Source organism: Ranitomeya imitator, chromosome 2, assembly GCF_032444005.1.
Source record: "Ranitomeya imitator isolate aRanImi1 chromosome 2, aRanImi1.pri, whole genome shotgun sequence".
NCBI classification, from domain to species: Eukaryota; Metazoa; Chordata; class Amphibia; order Anura; family Dendrobatidae; genus Ranitomeya; species Ranitomeya imitator.
In genome coordinates this window covers 835,365,151-835,386,195 of record NC_091283.1, presented here as the reverse complement: position 1 = coordinate 835,386,195, position 21,045 = coordinate 835,365,151, and the positions used below count along the sequence as shown (strand labels likewise).

At 45.5% G+C, this 21,045-nt stretch overlaps 1 protein-coding gene across 1 annotated transcript in view; it reads left to right on the top strand.

Annotated features, from left to right (window-relative positions):
• The first annotated feature begins 2,311 nt into the window (after positions 1 to 2,311).
• Positions 2,312 to 21,045, top strand: part of LOC138667832 (transient receptor potential cation channel subfamily V member 6-like) — a 34,684-nt gene continuing 15,950 nt past the window's right edge. Inside the window, exon 1 of the mRNA XM_069755919.1 lies at positions 2,312 to 2,871. Within this exon, the coding sequence (XP_069612020.1) occupies positions 2,741 to 2,871 (131 nt within the window). The 5' untranslated portion in view covers positions 2,312 to 2,740. The remainder of the gene's footprint in view (positions 2,872 to 21,045) is intronic.

The following is a 21,045-nucleotide window of genomic DNA, read 5'->3' as shown; positions in this document are numbered from 1 at the left end:
CATCACTCCAGTGGACCTCACCAGTAGCAGAAGTGATAATGACCGGTCCATCATCCAGTCCTGATCCATGCACTCAAGAAACAGAACAATTACTTCCTTCCTTTTTTTCCCACAGCTGCAGCGCCATCGCTCCGGTGGACCTCACCAGTAGCAGAAGTGATAATGACCGGTCCATCATCCAGTCCTGATCCATGCACTCAAGAAACAGAACAATTACTCCCTTCCTTTTTCCCACAGCTGCAGCGCCATCACTCCAGTGGACCTCACCAGTAGCAGAAGTGATAATGACCGGTCCATCATCCAGTCCTGATCCATGCACTCAAGAAACAGAACAATTACTTCCTTCCTTTTTCCCACAGCTGCAGCACCATCGCTCCAGTGGACCTCACCAGTAGCAGAAGTGATAATGACCGGTCCATCATCCAGTCCTGATCCATGCACTCAAGAAACAGAACAATTACTTCCTTCCTTTTTTTCCCACAGCTGCAGTGCCATCGCTCCGGTGGACCTCACCAGTAGCAGAAGTGATAATGACCGGTCCATCATCCAGTCCTGATCCATGCACTCAAGAAACAGAACAATTACTCCCTTCCTTTTTCCCACAGCTGCAGCGCCATCACTCCAGTGGACCTCACCAGTAGCAGAAGTGATAATGACCGGTCCATCATCCAGTCCTGATCCATGCACTCAAGAAACAGAACAATTACTTCCTTCCTTTTTTTCCCACAGCTGCAGTGCCATCGCTCCGGTGGACCTCACCAGTAGCAGAAGTGATAATGACCGGTCCATCATCCAGTCCTGATCCATGCACTCAAGAAACAGAACAATTACTCCCTTCCTTTTTCCCACAGCTGCAGCGCCATCACTCCAGTGGACCTCACCAGTAGCAGAAGTGATAATGACCGGTCCATCATCCAGTCCTGATCCATGCACTCAAGAAACAGAACAATTACTTCTCTCTTTTTCCCACCAGGCTGCAGCGCCATCACTCCAGTGGACCTCACCAGTAGCAGAAGTGATAATGACCGGTCCATCATCCAGTCCTGATCCATGCACTCAAGAAACAGAACAATTACTTCTCTCTTTTTCCCACCAGGCTGCAGCGCCATCGCTCCGGTGGACCTCACCAGTAGCAGAAGTGACAGTGTCCTGTTTATCATCCCACCTATCAGCTGTTATCAATGTCGGCCAATACTGCTCAGTTACGACACTGCACAGCTCTGTCTATGGAATGGTGGCAGCGGCCGGGTACCGCACATTCGCCCCTTACTGATTTGAATAGGGGGATGGATGTGCAATACCTGGCAGCGGCCACTACACAGTAGATGGAGCTGTGCCGACACCGATAACAGCTGATCAGCGGGGTGACGGGTGTCAGACCCCCACCGATCAGACATTGATCGCCTAACCTAAGGATAGAACATCAATGTTAAAGTCCCGGACAACCCCTTTAATATATTTTAATATGGTTTGATACAAGTAAAAAAAAAAAACTTTCATAATTAATGTAGCATAAACCCGGAGTGCAAATATGTGTTATTAATAAAAGAACGATTGATAGTTTTCCAGTGTGACAAAACAAGAATCTGCATATTGTCCAGAACCGGCGCAGCCATTGCCTTTTTCTGATAAAGGGGTTAACCGATGCCCCCTGACTTCTCCATCGGGAGGTTATAGGTGCCACTGTCAGGCTTTTCATGGCAGGAGTCACACGTGTCCTATTCTATAGTTAGGAGAGGAGTCGGCGGCCCCTCTAACGTCACGTTCGGCTCGGGAGACCGGTATCCAGTCCGTGCACCGGGGTCAGATCTTGGACCGATTTGTATGGATGCACCAGTCCTTACGCTCTAACGCCAGACATCCTTTTCAGAAACTGAATGATGATTTAATCTTATCGTATCTGATACGTAAATGTAGCAGAGCTGAGATTGTTTTTTTGCCCCAATGTTGTATTATCACAATTTCCACTCTACGCCATCATCATACCGTAACCCAGCTCTGCTACAACCTGCCTGACTCTTCATCGTTGTCGGTCCCATCGACCAGGACAAATTAAAAAAGGACACCCCCCCCCTCCTCACCCCAGCCCCCTTCCTCACCCCAGCCCCCTTCCTCACCCCAGCCCCCATCTCTTCATAAACCCAGGGTTGTAGCCCCGTCCTTCCCTCTGTGGGGTTTGCTATCTCTTTAATAGTCCCGGTAGGTGTGGGATCCTCAGCCACAGGTAGAGGAGAACCCTCCCAGTCTCTGCCCACTTGCTAATTACGGCATGAGGAGATAGTTCTTAATTGAGCCCTGGATCCTGCCCTGCGCCACTGCTCTCCCAGGAGCCCGAGCTCCTCCAGGAACACGCAGGGAAGAACTCGGCTTTTGTGTTTTCAAACTTTTAACATTGTAGCAAAAATTTGTAGCAAATTCCGAAAATTCTAGAACTTTTGAGAACCTTCTTTTTTTTTAGAAGTAGTTTTTGTTCCAGCTTTTATATCAAACTTTTTTTTGTGAATTCCGCTTTTTCAAAATTTTAACTTTTTCTAGAGTTTTACTTTTCCCCCCCCCCCCCCCCCCTTGAAGTTAAACTTCGTCTCGAATAATCCGAGATTCCCAGTGAATGAGCGACCCGGGTGCTAGGAGGATAATATAGGCAAATCTGAGACTTTTTTTGCCATCCTAGCTTGTGAGGAAGTCAGGAAAAGGTGCAGATTTTTTTTTTAATTTTTAGGGTGATCGCCCCGATTTAGGAATGGGGCTCTTCTACTGCGACAAGACGGCCGGGATCACCAGTAACGTATGGAACGGTATTAAGAGTCAGATCCAGAGTCGAGCGCCGGAGGGGCTGGAGCTGGATGTCATCCACATGTTGCAGCAGAAGCGGTGAGTAGGAGACTGCCGGATGATGGGAGTTGTTTGCTTCTTAAAGGAAATGTTCGGTCCCACTCGTCTGGGCTGAAGAGCTTGCAATCTGATTTTAGACGCCGGTTGGAAACGGTTTGGCCGGAGGCGACAGATCGATAGAAGGGTCAATGAACCGCAGTAAAAGTGTCGTCTGCAACATGATGTGATTTTAAGGCTAATGGCAAATGTCAGCGTGCTGGGAGTTGTAGTGCTTTAGCGGAAAGTGATCCACAAGTTGTAAATAGATTTGCAGGATGTCGGTATCGCCAACATGCACATAAGTCAGTCCCGCAGGAAATTTGGAAATTTGGGCAGTCAGAAAATGCTGGGAGTTGTAGAAAAAATGCATTTCATGTGTTTGAATGGAGACGTCTTTGCCGCAAGCGAAGGATTTGTGTAGCAATAATGCCGCCACGTGTGAATTCTCCTGGAGAGTATTGTTCCACCGGAGGAATAAGAAAATCCTCTGTCCCCCAAAAATCCTCTGCAAATTACGGGAGCCGCGATGTAAAGATTTCCCGAAAACTCATTCATGTGATGTAGAGAAAATCCGCAGCCGAAACCGACCCGAAATCTGCGTCAATCCATAGTGTGAACGTCGCCAGAGATTTCACCCTCCGTAATGCAAAATGTACAGAAACTCTGCGACTAATGCACAAAAAAAAAAGAAAAAAGTTCCCAATTTTCCCCGCAGATTTTCTGTCGCCTTGACGTTGGGAATGCTGTGAGATCAATATCTTCAAAGTCCACATGGCCGGCGCACTATCCGATTTACTTAGGACAAATCCACACGAAAAATCTGTAGTATTTGTATCAGATGCTCACGGATCTATACAGTGCACAATATGGCGGTGCGTTCATCGTCTGCGGAGAGTTGTGGTTTTCTGAGCACAGAGTTGGCAAACAATTATTTTCTGCTCCGAAAAATGACTTTCTGGAGGTTTTGTATAAAAATGAGCACATATCGGGTGCGTAAATGGATGTAACCCGGCGACCTGATGTCCTCCACAAGGACCTAAAGATGGATTCTCCTCCGCGCGTCGGTGCTGTGATCCTTCAGTGTAAATTCTGCAGCTGAAAATCTGAAGTTTCAGAAAAAAAACCTTCCTCTTGTGTGAAAGCTCTGCAGCACGTCTTGTGTTACTTCTGTAACTTCTGCAAGTTTTCTGCCCGGTGTCACTTTAATGTCCGAGCTCCTCCAGGGATATAAGACAATACCGCAGTCTTCCTCCCTACTATGAGGAGGATCGGCCGCCATGGACGGAGCGCTGCGGATCTTCTAGGCGAGAGAACCTGTCTCTTCACGAGATAATAATAATAATAATTTTATTTATATAGCGCCAACATATTCCGCAGCGCTTTACATTTTTGTCATTAAATGATGTTTACGGAAAAGTTTCACAACTTTCTGATAACTTTTGGCTCCAATTCTTCACTTCAAGATTCTTTTTAGTAACTTTCCCTTTTGCTCTTATTGAAATCATTGGAGTTTTTATTTTTTGTGGATTTTGGGGCAAAGTTTAATTACCGTAAGTTTGTGAAGATCAAATCCTCCCCGAACAATAAAGACTCTTCCGTTTTATTTCTATTGTAAACCCACTATACTGTTTATACGTTCGGACTTTTGAAACTGTTTTTTTTTTTTTCTTCCGCGTTTTTTTAAAAAAAAGATGGCACAAGTCGCTACTATGGTGCTGGATCCTTATGGATTCCCCCCAAACTAAGGGCCGTCTAATCAAAAAAATAAAAATATGATTCGGGGGGGAATCAACAACAGCTCTGGAAAAACTTTGAATCTGCTTCAAGAAACAAAACAAAAACTCCTCCAAAAACTTCCCCCAAAGACGTAAAGTTTCTCTTTTACATACAGGAGAACCCCTTTAAATTAACGTCTAATACTTTTTTCGCCCCCTGATTCGTCAAGACTTTTGCGCGCCGCCTTAAGACGCGCGTGTCCGTCAGGTCTGTAGTGAGTTCTGACACTTTTGTGCCATAAATCGTGATGAATTTGGCATCCGTGCCCCATTAAGGTAAAGTTCCGCTCACTTTTCACAAAGTTTCTGGCGCTGGACAGGATTGGTGTAAACCGCCAACTGGTAAAAATGAAAAATGGCGCTAATATAGGCAATTGTGATATTTTATACAGCTGTGCCCCAGAATTCTGGCAGAATCTGTTTGGGTATTTAGGGGTCTTTGGAGATCAGTTTCTCATCATTATCATGAACTCTGCGGCCCCACAGTGAGAAAAGACCATCCCCATATACAGTAACTAGACAATTTTTGGAAAAAATTAAGAATGTTCCCGAAACAATCAGCGGTGATGGGTAATAAAGCTCCGATACACCGGAGTCGGTGGCAGAACTGCAGTACCACACACAACCAGCGGGCTGGGGGGGCGCTGTTTATGACATGAATCATTTGTTTTTATCATGCAGGATCAGTCTATTATAGACTTTTAGATTAGCAGCAGTTCTAATAACATTTATACTTGGGAATTGCCGGTTATGTAACTTTCTAATAAGCAGAAAATGTCTCCAGCGCAGGACGCGGGGAGAAAGATTCCTGAGCTTGTAGGTTCTTCTTCTTTTCTGTTTACTGAGCCTAATAAACATGTAGGAAACGGCTTATAAGCCCGGAGTGTTGGCAGCGTGGATTATTTAGCTGCGTCTCCATGCCACCAGCCCAATTAGAGCTCCGGTGATGAGAGCGAGGTGGCGGGAACATCAGGATGCAGAGGGTTAAAGGGAATCTGTCAGCAGGATTTCACCTCCCAAACTATTAGCCAGCCATATCTGTACATGGGCCATCAGACCCATGATATGCAAATCAGGATGAAGAACTGAAGCCTCTGTCACTCCAACTCTTCTCCCCGCCCAGCCCCGTCTCTTCCTGCTTGACTGATTCCTCTTTTGCCTGACGTCACCAAGCATAGAGGCTGTCGGTCAAACAGGAGGAGGCTGGGCTAGGCGAGGAGTAGAGCTGGAGTGACTGAGGCTGCAAGGAGCTTCCACAAGCTGAAAAGAGGAATCAGTCAAGCAGGAAGAGACGGCGCTGGGAAGGGAAAAGAGTTGGAGTGACAGAGGCTTCAGTTCTTCATCCTGATTTGCATATCATGGATCTGATGGCCCGTGTACAGATATGGCTGGACTTGTCCTTGCAGTAGCTACATGCACATAACAGTTTGGGAGGTGAAATCCTGCTGACATCCATTCATGGATTTCTCAGTAACTACGGAGCATCCGTGTCCACCTTTCTCCTGACTGGTGCTTCTCTTCTCCTCCACCTTTCTCCTGACTGGTGCTTCTCTTCTCCTCCACCTTTTCCCTAGCTGGTGCTCCTCTTCTCTTCCACCTTTTCCCTAGCTGGTGCTCCTCTTCTCTTCCACCTTTTCCCTAGCTGGTGCTCCTCTTCTCTTCCATCTTTTCCCTAGCTGGTGCTCCCCTTCTCTTCCATCTTTTCCCTAGCTGGTGCTCCTCTTCTCCTCCACCTTTTCCCTAGCTGGTGCTCCTCTTCTCTTCCATCTTTTCCCTAGCTGGTGCTCCTCTTCTCTTCCATCTTTTCCCTAGCTGGTGATCCTCTTCTCCTCCACCTTTTCCCTAGCTGGTGCTCCTCTTCTCTTCCACCTTTTCCCTAACTGGTGCTCCTCTTCTCCTCCACCTTTCTCCTGACTGGTGCTCCTCTTCTCCTCCACCTTTCTCCTGACTGGTGCTCCTCTTCTCCTCCACCTTTTCCCTAGCTGGTGCTCCTCTTCTCTTCCACCTTTTCCCTAACTGGTGCTCCTCTTCTCCTCCACCTTTCTCCTGACTGGTGCTCCTCTTCTCCTCCACCTTTCTCCTGACTGGTGCTCCTCTTCTCTTCCACCTTTTCCCTAACTGGTGCTCCTCTTCTCCTCCACCTTTCTCCTGACTGGTGCTCCTCTTCTCTTCCACCTTTTCCCTAGCTGGTGCTCCTCTTCTCCTCCACCTTTCTCCTGACTGGTGCTCCTCTTCTCTTCCACCTTTTCCCTAGCTGGTGCTCCTCTTCTCTTCCTCCTTTCCCCTCTGAGTGTCTTTTCTTTTTCTCTCTTGAAAACTTCATCCTCCTGCCAAGGCTATGTGCACACGTTGCGGATTCTCTGCGGATCCGCAGCGTTTTTTGAGGTGCAGAAACGCTGCAGATCCGCAATTGATTTACAGTACAATGTAAATCAATGAGAAAAAAAAATGCTGTGCACACTTTGCGGAAAATCCGCTGCGGTTTAAAAGAAGTAGCATGTCACTTGTTTTTTGTGAATCTGCAGCGTTTTTGTACCCATTCCATTATAGAAAACCGCAGGGGTAAAAAACGCAGCAAATCTGCAAGAAAACCACAGCAAAAACACACAAAAAATGCTGCGGAACCGCACAAAAAGCGTGACAAATCCGCAGGTGCGTTTTCTGCCAGGAGAGGCAGAATCCGCACCAGAAATTCCTAAGCCGAATCCGCAATGTGTGCGCATAGCCTAATTCTTTCCTCCTTCCTCTGTCTGGTTTATGCCTCCATTTTAACTGTTCTCTTCTTTTTCTACTCCCCCTCCTTGACTGCTTCTCCTCCCTCATAGCTGCTTGTTCCCTCTCCTCCTCCCCCTGACTGCTTCTCCTCTCTTGTCACTGCTCCTTCCCTCTCCTCCTCCCTTCTGACTGTTTCTCCTCCCTTGTGGCTGTTCCTCCCCTCTGTTTCTCCTCCCTAGTGACTGCTCCTTCCCTCTCCTCCTCTTCCCTGACTGCTTCTCCCTAGTGACTGTTCCTTCCCTCTCCTCCTCCCCTCTGACTGCTTCTCATCACTCCTAGCTGTACCTTCCCTCTCCTCCTGCCCAATGCCTGCTTCTCCTCCCTTGTAGCTGTGCCTTCCCTTTCCTCCTCCCCAATGACTGCTTCTCCTTTCTTATGCTGCACCTCCCCTCTGACTGCTTCTCCTCCCCTCTGACTGCTTTTCCTCCCTAGTGACTGCTCATTCCCTATCCTCCCCTCTGACTGCTTCTCCTCCGACTGCTTCTCCTCCCTCATAGCTGCACTTTCCCTCTCTTCTTTCCCCCTGACTGCTTCTCCTTTCTTGTGGCTGCTCCTTCCCTCTCCTCCTCCCCCTGACTGCTTCCCCTCCCTAGTGACTCCTTCTTCCCTCTCCTCCCCTTTGACTGCTTCTCATCACTCCTAGCTGTACCTTCCCACTCCTCCTGCCCAATGCCTGCTTCTCCTCCCTTGTAGCTGTGTCTTCCCTTTCCTCCTCCCCTCTGACTGCCTATCCTCCCCTGACTGCTTCTCCTCCCTAGTGACTGCTCCTTCCCTCTCTTCTTCTCCTTTGACTGCTTCTCCTCCCTCATAGCTGCTCCTTCCCTCTCCTACTCTCCCCTGACTGTGTCTTCTCCCTAGTGATTGCTTCTTCCCTCTCCTCCTCCCCTCTGACTGCTTCTCCTCCCTCATAGCTGCTTCTTCCCTCTCCTCCCATCTGACTGCTTCTCCTCCCTCATAGCTGCTTCTTCCCTCTCCTCCTCCTCTCTGACTGCTTCTCCTCCCTTGTGGCTGCTCCTTTGCCTCTTCCCTTTCCTCCTCCCCATGGCTCCTTCTCTCCATCATTTCTGGATAGAAATAAAATGCATTTTCTGATTACAATTTAATGTTCTAGGTGACAGAACCGGGTGATCCGGAGTCGGCAGGATCCATAATGACCCTGCGCTACCTGGCTGCGCTGTGGGATCAGCTGATCGCCTTTGGCCACTTTGATGGTTGTAAAGATAAAGCTCGGAAGCTTTAAAAAGTGAAAGTGTTTCAGGAGTGGAAGCAATTACCTGTATGAGTGTGGGAAGCGGAGCGGCCGAGGGGACCGAAGGACAACGCTTAGTGCAAACCCAGTGCACTCGGCGGCACGCAGGGGCGCTCGGCAGCACGCAGGGGCGCTCGGCAGCACGCAGGGGCGCTCCGCAGCACGCAGGGGCGCTCAGCAGCACGCAGGGGCGCTCAGCAGCACGCAGGAGCGCTCGGCAGCACGCAGGGGCGCTCCGCAGCACGCAGGGGCGCTCAACAGCACGCAGGGGCGCTCGGGAGCACGCAGGGGCGCTCAGCAGCACGCAGGGGCGCTCGGCAGCACGCAGGAGCGCTCCGCAGCACGCAGGGGCGCTCCGCAGCACGCAGGGGCGCTCAACAGCACGCAGGGGCGCTCGGGAGCACGCAGGGGCGCTCGGCAGCACGCAGGGGTGCTCGGCAGCACGCAGGGGCGCTCGGCAGCACGCAGGGGCGCCCCCGCTTGCATTACTGAACGTTCAGTCGTTTGCTGAGAATTTGCGGCAACTCTCCTTTTTGGAATGATTTTTTGCGCCAATGTCGGGGTTGTATGTGACATTTTATCGTCTGACTACTTACTCTGAAAGATGCACGGACATAAAAGACATAATAAAAAGCATTTTTGTTTCTTACTAATTTCTTGAACCTGCGTGCGCCATTTTGAAGAATTTGGCGAAAATCTCCCCCTCCCCCAGCTATGAATAAAAAAAATAAAAAAAATAAAAAGTGACTTAAGAAGAGGAATCCATGTCCGGATTGTTCTCGTTAGTGATTGACCTCATTGTCACACTTTATTCTCATCTGGACAGAGTTCGTGCGCTCTTGTCTTTTTATATGGGCCAGTAGGGTTGAAAGTTATAAAGTCAGTGTTATCGATTTTATATGCCTGAATGACAGGAATCCGCCTGTTCCTGCCCTCGTATTCTGCTTTATGGGGGTAATCGGTGCCGAAAATATTTGAAACCTCACCTGCTAATTGCATTACAATTGTCCAGTTATTTAAAGGGGTTGTTCCACGTTCTCAATCGGGAGCGCACTGCTCTCCTGACTTCCCACTCCTGAAGATTGGCAGCAGCATGGTCGCTCCGCTGGCCTGAACTGTCCGGGATACTTGCAGAGATGGCTTTGTCTACGAAACACTGGAGCCGTGGAGTCGGCAGAGTAGGAACATTTTATGGCGGCTGTATTCTGCATATTATGTCACATTTACACATCTATGTGTCAGTCTGAACACGGACCATGATGCATGGACTGCCCGCCGGTTTCCTGGCTCAAACTGAATTAAACAGAGGCAGAAATTTTACTTTGGTGATTGAAATATTGGCAGCCGGCAGCCACCACTAGAGGGAGCTCAAGAGCAGACTCAATAACACTGTATGCACTTAGCTCCCCCTGGTGGTGATGACAAGCAGCCATAAATTCATCATGTAACTATACTGGGCATTTAGGTTCTATAAAAGAACAAGACACTATTAATGTACTTAAAAAAAACGCCAAATACTGAGTTCTTTCTTTAAATAATATTAGAAATAACTGTACTTAGCTTTTTTTTCTCTGAAGGTTAGAAACCAGCCCAGACTCCTTTTTTTTAATGGTATAATTTACATAATGTATCTGGATGAGGATCAGATGAGCCGGGTCATTAATGTGCGCTAGACTATTGATTGCATAATGCCTTTTACAATGAGCTGCTGCCTAAAAAGTGATTAAGAACCACAGTGAATGTTGCAAGATGCAAAACTATAGCAAGAATTAACTGTTGAGTGACCAAATGCATTGTCTTTACTGCATGAAATAAGGGGTTCGGAGTTTGGGGTCTTACTCTCTTTCCTTTTCCCGTCTCTCCTTTCACCCCCCAGTAGGATGCAGTTTCCTCTCCTCGTCCATGGATGGGAAGTCTGAGATGTGAGCGGAGAGTCTCTGGGAGGGTGAGATCCTCACAGCTGAGTATTTGTTGCAGTGCAGCAGGAAGTGCGCCCTGTCCTCCAGCGCCCCCTGCTGGCACAGTCTGTTCTCCCGCGGCTTGTATGTCTGTCAGTGCCGCCCTGCTTCCACCTCTAGGCTGTGGGCGCTGTACAGACTCGGTCTGGCTGTCTTTGGGGAGACATAACCTTTCCAGATTTAGGATCAGAGTGTAGTCCCGCCACAGTGACCGGTAGATGCTGAGTTTCTGATTTCAGTCTCTAAGGCTACGTTCACATTTGCGTCGTTGGGCGCAGCGTCGTCGACGCATACCGACGCATGCGTCATGTGCCCCTATCTTTAACATGGGGGGCGCATGGACATGCGCCGGTATGCGTTGTACTGCGTTTTACGACGCATGCGTCATATAGATGCACAAGACAGGGCGCAGAGGACGCTACTTGTAGCGTTTTCCCTGCGCCAAAATTCTTGATCTGTAGGGTCTTATGACAACGCATGCGTCGCAAAACGTTGCGTTGTGTATTTGCGTTGTTGGTTGCGTTGCGTCGCGTCGCCGCGCCCAACAACGCAAATGTGAACGTAGCCTAATTCACTCTTCCTTCCCTTTATAGCCTATTGCAGCTCTCTGAGGTCCCCGTTTTATTTGGGCTTTTGCGTGTAGTGAGCCATATGGGGAATCGGCCCAGATCTGCCAGACAGTCTATAGTTGTGGTGCTACGATGGACCTGGAGGAGAGATTTGCAGAACTGTTGGTGGAAGACCCTCGGTTGGGCTGAGATCCCACTGTCTAGTCGGGGTAGGTCTCTGGACCCCATACCTCGCTGTGATGACGCTGTCTAATATCTGAAGCCAGATTCTCACCGGTGGTTTCTGGTGGTCCAGTTGTCTTCTGATGGCGGAGAAGGTTCTGCACGCTTTTCTTCTCAGGGCTTCTGCTGCTTGCTTGGCGCTCTTGGTTTTGGCTTAGCTCCAGACCGAGGTAGGTATAGCTGCTGGTCTTCTTCTCCAGCGTGGAGTCATTAATGTGACGGAGGGATTAGGGTTCTATTCTGGTTCCTTCTCTGAAGCACCATGACTTTGGTCTTCTTCTTTTGGTTTATGGGCAGCGTCCATCTGGTGCCGAATGCTTCCAACACCGCCAGGCGGTCTTGGAGGCTTCTCTTGGTTGGGGAGAGTAGCAGGAGCTCGTCTCTCTTCCTCTCTGTGTCTCCTCACCTCTCCTCCACATCCAAAAAACTAAAATGGACTTCCGGGAGAAGTCAGTGTTCGGAGTTCAGCACCGGACACTAGGTGTCTGGTAGGAACCCCAAAACTTGTTCAGCTTGTGTTCTCTCATCCCTAGTTATAAACTCTGTTAGAACAAGCTTACTGGCAAATTAACTCACTCTGCAGCCAATATATCTGAAAAGAAACAAAAGGTGTGTAAAAAAACAAACTCTGCAATTTTTTTATGAAACCTAATGGTGAAAAAAATGACTTGAGTCAAGAGACCTGTCCTTGAAGGTTTCCAAGCGTCTTTAGAAACGGTAAATCGCAGAACTCAGATGGAGAGACTAAATGAGGACAACCTGGTTCTCTCAACCAAAAAGACCCTTCTGGCAAACCCATTAATGGTGAGCGAAGCTTCCATCTTCCTTTGACAGACGGATGACTGGATCGGAAGATGGTGGAACCCTGGTTTTCAGACCGCTCTCACCATTACCATTGTGTATCTCACAGTCCATCTCCAGGAGGAGGAGTTGTATTATTAGTACAACTTATCTTCAGACATCTTACTCTGCAGAACATCTTGGTGCAAAGCTTGAGCTATTCCTGGTAGAATGGAGGACATGCATAATTCAAAATTGTGTTACATAAAGCTGCAAATGAGGACAGAAAGAGAAGCTAAACGGATCCCACGTTTCACTCTCACCATCATTTTGGCAATGGTTGTGTTTCTCACTTGGTATAAAAAAAGCTACTTTCCTCCAAAAATCTCACCATGGGCTGAGTGACATGAAATGGGGGGTTACTGTCTCATTAGCTCCAGGGTATAGCTGGGGGGTTTCATAAACCACTACTAAGACATTCCCAGGGCAAATACGAGATATTGTGGATTTCTTCATTACTTAAAATGGAACATGGCGTACATGCTTAAATCTTCTGTGTTCACCTTCATAGAGCATTGTCCTCTCTTCTCTCAGTGTTAGAGGCGGCAGTAGAGAAAGGGAGCGGGTTGTACTGAAGGCAACAGTGAAGAGAGAGAGGTATCTACAGCCTCAAGGAGGATGGAAAAAACAGGAAAATGCATGAAAAGAAATGAGTAGGAGAAAATCTGGGGGGTAAAACATGAGCTAAGGAAGACGGCTGCACCCTGAATATTCACAGACCTCATATCCAGCCGATATTATTGGGAGAAATACACAGACCTCATTTCCAACCTATATTACTCGTAGAGACACACAGACCTCGCATCCAGCCTATATTACTGGGAGAGATACACAGAGCTCACATCCAGCCTATATTACTGGGAGAGACACACAGACCTCACATCCAGCCTATATTACTGGGAGAGACACACAGACCTCACATCCAGCCTATATTACTGGGAGAGACACACAGAGCTCACATCCAGCCTATATTACTGGGAGAGACACACAGAGCTCACATCCAGCCTATATTACTGGGAGAGACACACAGAGCTCACATCCAGCCTATATTACTGGGAGAGACACACAAACCTCACATCCAGCCTATATTACTGGGAGAGACACACACCTCACAACCAGCCTATATTACTGGGAGAGACACACAGACCTCACATCCAGCATATATTACTGGTAGAGACACACACCTCACAATCAGCCTATATTACTGGGAGAGATACACAGACCTCACATCCAGCCTATATTACTGGGAGAAGCACACAGAGCTCACATCCATCCTACATTACTGGGAGAGACACACACCTCACAACCAGCCTATATTACTGGGAGAGACACACAGACCTCACATCCAGCCTATATTACTGGGAGAGACACACAGATCTCACATCCAGCCTATATTACTGGTAGAGACACACAGACCTCACATCCAGCCTAAATTACTGGGAGAGGCACACAGAGCTCACATCCAGCCTATATAACTGGTAGAGACACACACCTCACAAGCAGCCTATATTACTGGGAGAGACACAGACCTCACATCCAGCCTACATTACTGGGAGAAACACACAGACCTCACATCCAGCCTATATTACTGGTAGAGACACACAGACCTCACATCCAGCCTATATTACAGGGAGAGACACAGAGCTCACAACCAGCCTATATTACTGGGAGAGACACACAGAGCTCACATCCAGCATATATTACTGGTAGAGACACACACCTCACAACCAGCCTATATTACTGGGAGAGACACAAAGACCTCACATCCAGCCTATATTACTGGGAGAAACACACAGACCTCACATCCAGCCTATATTACTGGGAGAGGCACACAGAGCTCACATCCAGCCTATATTACTGGGAGAGACACACAGACCTCACAACCAGCCTATATTACTGGGAAAGACACAGACCTCACATCCAGCCTATATTACTGGGAGAAACACACAGACCTCACATCCAGCCTATATTACTGGTAGAGACACACAGACCTCACATCCAGCCTATATTACAGGGAGAGACACAGAGCTCACATCCAGCCTATATTACTGGGAGAGACACACAGACCTCACATCCAGCCTATATTACAGGTGAGACACAGAGAGCTCACATCCAGCCTATATTACTGGAACAGACGCACAGACCTCACATCCAGCCTATATTACAGGGAGAGACACAGAGCTCACATCCAGCCTATATTACAGGGAGAGACACATAGAGCTCATATCCAGCCTATATTACTGGGACAGACACACAGACCTCACATCCAGCCTATATTACAGGGAGAGACACAGAGAGCTCACATCAAGCCTATGTTACTGGGAGAGACACACAGACCTCACATCCAGCCCATATTACAGGGAGAGACACACAGACCTCACATTTAGCCTATATTACAGGGAGAGACACACAGACCTCACATACAGCCTATATTACTGGGAGACACACAGAGCTCACATCCAGCCTATATTACTGGGAGAGACACACAGACCTCACATCCAGCCTATATTACTGTGAGAGACACACAGACCTCACATCCAGCCTATATTACTGGGAGAGACACACATACTTCACATCCAGCCTATATTACTGGAAGGGACACACATACTTCACATCCAGCCTATATTACTGGAAGGGACACACATAGGTTATTTCTAACTTAGATTACTGGCATGGACGACTAAATTATATCAGACTGAAACTGCATGTTGGAGAGTCTGAAAAAAAATGAATGAAGAATGCAGAATAAAATTTATCACCATTGAACTATCTACAAGGCTTCCACTAACGTGAATAAAAAAATGACTATATTTTTGTGGCAAGTGTCTTTAGTGCATGTAGAAAAATATGTAGTCCCCAGCTCATTCATGTCTAGCTCGATTGATGATCCACTGGTATCTATCGATCATGTTTTAGCAGAATTTAGTCATTCTAGTTATATAGTGGATCTAAGGCTTTTATTAGAGCAGGGGTGGGGAACATCTGACCCGCGGGCCGTATATCATCTACTGCAGCCCACAGCCACTATGCCCGTTATTGGCCGCGGGCCCTTCAAGACTGCAGAGGTGCATGCGGACGGCCGCTCTGTGGCCCGGCACTGCCCCCATTGCTCATTCAACTTATCAGCATCATAGACGCTGATATAGTTGAAAGCAGTGATGGAGGAGAGAGCACCATGTGACGCTCCCTCTCCCATGACTCCCCCTCTGCTTCTGATTCATCGGGCGCATGATTACGTCACTTCATCGTACACCACGCTGCTGTACCAGCAGTGGAGCCGATGAGACTGGACCAGAGCCTGAAGCAGCGTGGGGAACAAGGAGTAGGGTGAGTTTTGTGTATGCATTATTGTGTGTGTGAGTGCAGGGGCTTCACTATAGAGTGTGTGTGTCTGCACTATACGGTGTATTGGGGAGCTGTGTGTTGGGGGGAGCTGCACTATAATGTGTGTGGGGGGAGCTAAACTGTACTGTGTGTTGGGGAAGCTGCACTGTACTGTGCGTTGGGGGAGCTAAACTGTACTGTGTAGGTGGGAGCTGCACTAAACTGTGCATTAGGGAGCTTCACCTGAACTATACAGTGGGGGGAGCTGCACTATACTGTGTAGTGTGGGGAGCTGCAATTTGTTTAAATCTTTGAATCAATATAGTTTGTTAATTTTTAAGTTAATATTTTTATACGGTCCCCGAACGCTATTATAGAATTCCAAATGGCCCTCCCCACCCCTGTATTAGAGGAAGCAATTATAAAACATAGTGGAAAACCAACTCCATGAGGTTTTCATCAGCAGGAAGCATTTTGGGTGATTATTATATCCATTTGTCACGACTCTGTTGTCAGGAAACCCGGGACCAGGGACTCCTTCTCTGTCCCTAACACTAGGGGGCGCCCTAGCTCGCCCTGCTCCTCGGGTTACTTCTGAAGGTGAAGATCCCAGGGCCACTTACCTTGCCTTATTTACTATATCCACCCTCCGTCTATACCCTTCCCTGACCCAGGTAACAAGAGCGTAGCAGTGCACTGTAGTACACCAACCATACAAACAAGGTAACACGAACAGGGGAAACGGAAAATACAAGGCATACAAATATTCACTCACATATAACCGAGGAATGCACCTGGGAATGGAGGACAGGGAAAAACCATTATAAGAGGAGGGAAGGGAATTATCACACTTGATTATAAACCCATGCAACAGTCACAGATAAAACCACCAAACATCTTCTCATGTAACCACCAACGTCTATCCTCCCAGACATGCAGCATAAGCTAGCTCTGACGATGTGTGTCAGTCAGGACCCAGATTATATAGGGATAGGAGTGGCTAACAGTGCTCAGCTGAGAACCATAACTCCCATTGCTCCCTACATGACAGATTAACCCCTGTACTACCAAAATAAATTAACAACATTTAAAAAGAAGGTGAACTGCTTCTATTCAGCAAAGGAGTAGGAGCAATCAGACGCTGCTGTCTTCTGGCTCCTCTCTGTCGCGGTAACCCCGTGACACTATTGCTTGGCCACAAGCTGTATTTTTCTTTCATACATTAGATTACTTTGCTCGTTACATAAAGGTTTTTTTACTTGGCTGTTAGATGGATGTGATCTATGACCATAGCCTGCAAATTATCACTTTTTATGTTTCTATTAAAAGCCTTAATTACGGTACCTTAATGACCTCAATGAGAATATGAATCTTGCACGCCCAGGTAGGAAGGGATAAGAAAATTTACAACTTTTAGGTAGCAAATCTCTTCATATACTTTTCTGCTTCATAAAACAATGTAATTATTAATACAAGACTGCATAAATATTAAAATATAAATTGAAAAAAATATGCAATGCTACTTCTGTGTTCAAGAAGATATTAATTCTGCCTCTTCATACAAAAATAACACTGCCTCCTATATACAAGAATATAACTACTATAATACTGCCCCTATGTACAAGAATATTACTACTATAATACTGCTCCTATGTACAAGAATATAACTACTATAATACTGCTCCTATGTACAGGAATATAACTACTATAATACTGCTCCTATGTACAAGAATATAACTACTATAATACTGCGCTATGTACAAGAATATAACTACTATAATACTGCTCCTATGTACAAGAATATAACTACTATAATACTGCCCCTATGTACAAGAGTATAACTACTATAATACTGCTCCTATGTACAAGAATATAACTACTATAATACTGCTCCTATGTACAAGAATATAACTACTATAATACTGCTCCTATGTACAGGAATATAACTACTATAATACTGCTCCTATGTACAAGAATATAACTACTATAATACTGCTCCTATGTACAAGAATATAACTACTATAATACTGCTCCTATGTACAAGAATATAACTACTATAATACTGCCCCCTATGTACAAGAATTTAAGTACTATAATACTGCTCAGATGTACAAGAATATAACTACTATAATACTGCCCCTATGTACAAGAATATAACTACTATAATACTGCTCTTTTGTACAAGAATATAACTATTATAATACTGCCCCTATGTACAAGAATATAACTACTATAATACTGCCCCTATGTACAGGAATAAAACTACTATAATACTGCCCCTATGTACAAGAATATAAATACTATAATACTGCTCCTATATACAAGAATGTAAATACTATAATACTGTCCCTATGTACAAGAATATAACTACTATAATACTGCCCCCTATGTACAAGAATATAACTACTATAATACTACCCCCTATGTATAAGAATATAACTGCTATAATACTGCTCCTATATACAAGAATATAACTACTATAATACTGCTCCTATATACAAGAATATAAATACTATAATACTGCCCCTATGTACAAGAATATAACTATTATAATACTGCCCCTATGTACAAGAATATAACTACTATAATACTACCCCCTATGTATAAGAATATAACTTCTATAATACTGCCCCTATGTACAAGAATATAACTACTATAATACTACCCCCTATGTATAAGAATATAACTACTATAATACTGCCCCTATGTACAAGAATATAACTACTATAATACTGCTTTGGTTAAAAGTTTCCATATTTCCGGTGACGTGATGACCTACATTAATGAAATTTTCCTCACTACCTATAGCTGACATCTTGTCTCTCTTGCTGTTTACTCTCCTGTGATTTGTAGACATTAATAACTGTTGTATTTAAGTTTTTAATTAAATCTTACGCTGTTGATGCCTTTTGCCATTGACGCTCTTACGTTACTGAAATTAGCCACCAAAATAATAGTAAAAGGATCTCATTACTGTAAAATCGCTGACGAACCTGCATTTCCTGTCTCTAAACATGGAAACAAATGTGGGAACATTCTTGAGATCGGGACCAATGTGGCACAGTGACACACAGAGTGCAGCATTTTGACCATATATTCATGATGAACCACTTTCACAACCACCATTACTGATGAAACAATGGTGCAGATTTACTGTTGAGTGCTCCTACAATTTGCACCAAAATGTAACATGGTGAGATCCAGGGAGAGGGATGACGGAGCTTACCGCGCTGAGAACGTGTAGCTGGAAATTTGGCCCGGAGTTCCTCCTGAGGGTGCCGTTTCCACTGGTGATCACAGGAAGATAGACAAAAAATGGAGAAAGGGGAAGCCTTGTACCTGACGCGTTTCAGGTGTTAGCCTATGACTAAGGGTTTGGGTCCACCTGAAACGCGTCAGGCACGAGGCCTCGCCTTTTAATGCTTTAACTACATTTCGATAAAGAATCCATTTTATCCCTGGATGGTTGTGCCGGAATCTTTCCCCATTTTTCGTCAAAATTTAACACATTGTGCTCCAAATTGCCCCTTCTAGTTTTAAAGCAGATGTATGGTTCAATCACTGTTCACGGCTTTGTGAGGAGTGATGCGACTTGGTTAAGAACTTGTAAAACTTTGCCCAACTCGAAGAACTTTTTTCCCTGTTTAGATTGGTAGATGCTTAAGAGAAACTTATGGCTGGAGGTGGTTTCGGCCAGAAGATGATAATACTACGTTTGCGTTAAGGATGTTCTTTATTTTTCCTCAAAAGGAAAAACCAACATCCAATGTGGAGACTTGTAGTTCAGGCAATGCTCTCTGGGGGTAAAGGTATGCAAATGAGCTCTCCTCTATGAGAAAGGAGGTTGTCTTTCTAATGCCACGTATTCGAGGTAGCAACCGTAGAAGTAAATGTCCATTTTGAAGACGAGTAGACCGTCATGGCTGTCTTGCAGAAGACCTACCATCACAATAGTAGTAGTATCATGTGGGGTTACGTCACTTCTTCTTCCATTGGACGCGTTCTGGTTATTTTTACCTCTAAACGACCTCGTGGCCGTGATGAAATCTATAAATGTACATAGCAATGCCGGCTCACGTAACGTTGCTGCCCGGAGGCAGGCACGCTACTCCTGTACTTATCCTGTGTAAAAAATGTTACAAAACCGCAGGATAATGTGAACCTCTGGATGTGAAATGTTCCTGTAGGAGATAATTACTGTACTTTGAAGATCGGTAATCGTTGAGTTGAGAATTGTCAGGATGGGTGATCACAGTGCGACCGTTTGTTTTTAAGCTTCTTTTTTTATGGAGACATTTTTTATAGAGCGACTGTCCCTTAATGTCTGAGTTCAGTGCCTGGTTACCTTCTTCAGTCTCGTAGATATTGGCCACGTTCCGAGATTGATCACTTAGTCCACAGATAGTGGTTAGTTTTTTTTCTGTCTGATAACTTGCTTAACTACTTGCGGGCCGCCCAATGACTTAAAACGTTGAGGAAGTCCTCTTACATTTCTATAAGATCACACAGGAGCTTCAAGCAGGCAGTCAGACACAGCCAGACTCCTCACAGAGGAGGCAGAGATGGTTTATTACCATCTTTACCTTCCTTGTACACCACACAACACAACACAACACAAGTGTTGGTCATTTTGGAAGTACTAGCATTGTAACATCTTGAATCTCTGGAAGGGTGCAGGAGCTGCGGGGTCTTTGCAGATGCGGACAGCTTTGTAGTTCAGCCAAGAGACTGAATTTTCCATGTAACTGTGGATAATATGATGTTTCTAGAACCACCCTTGATGGAGAAAAAAATGTCCAATATATAAAAATAATATTAAAAATTAGGCCTATATAATGAAGATAAAATTGAATATTCAAATGAGAATTTTTTTAGAGCACAATAAAGAAAAAAAATGTGAATGGGGACAATGGTAAGAAACTAAACTGATTAAACTCTTTTTCTGGGCATTCAGTTTTTACCTCAAAGGGGCATTTCTAAATTGAAAATGGGTTGAGGTAAAAAAAAAATATATTGATTTTCTAAAATGAAATAAAAATGAACAATTTAAATTAGGAAATTTTAACGAATGTTAGTGGTTTCACAAACTTTTTGAAGATCCCACCTCCTACTGCTACATCTCTACATGCTAAAATATATAATTTGATACAGTATCAAAATACTTCCTTGTCAAAAATATTGACAAAAAGCATTAAAAATGTTCAATGGGCACAAATGTTGAAAAATCCTCTATGGTGCCATGCACTAGGGTAAATCCCCAGAGCATGCTACTATGTTTCCACTCCCACTACTAAATCATATATCTGGATCCATGCCAGAAACCATTTTACAACTGAATATGTAAGTGCTGAGAAGAAAGGGAAAAATGATGTAATAATATTCACTGCAGTTTAGAATATATACCTCTGAATCACTTCAATACAGTTTCAGCTCAATGGGACTTAATATTCCCATTCCTTTAG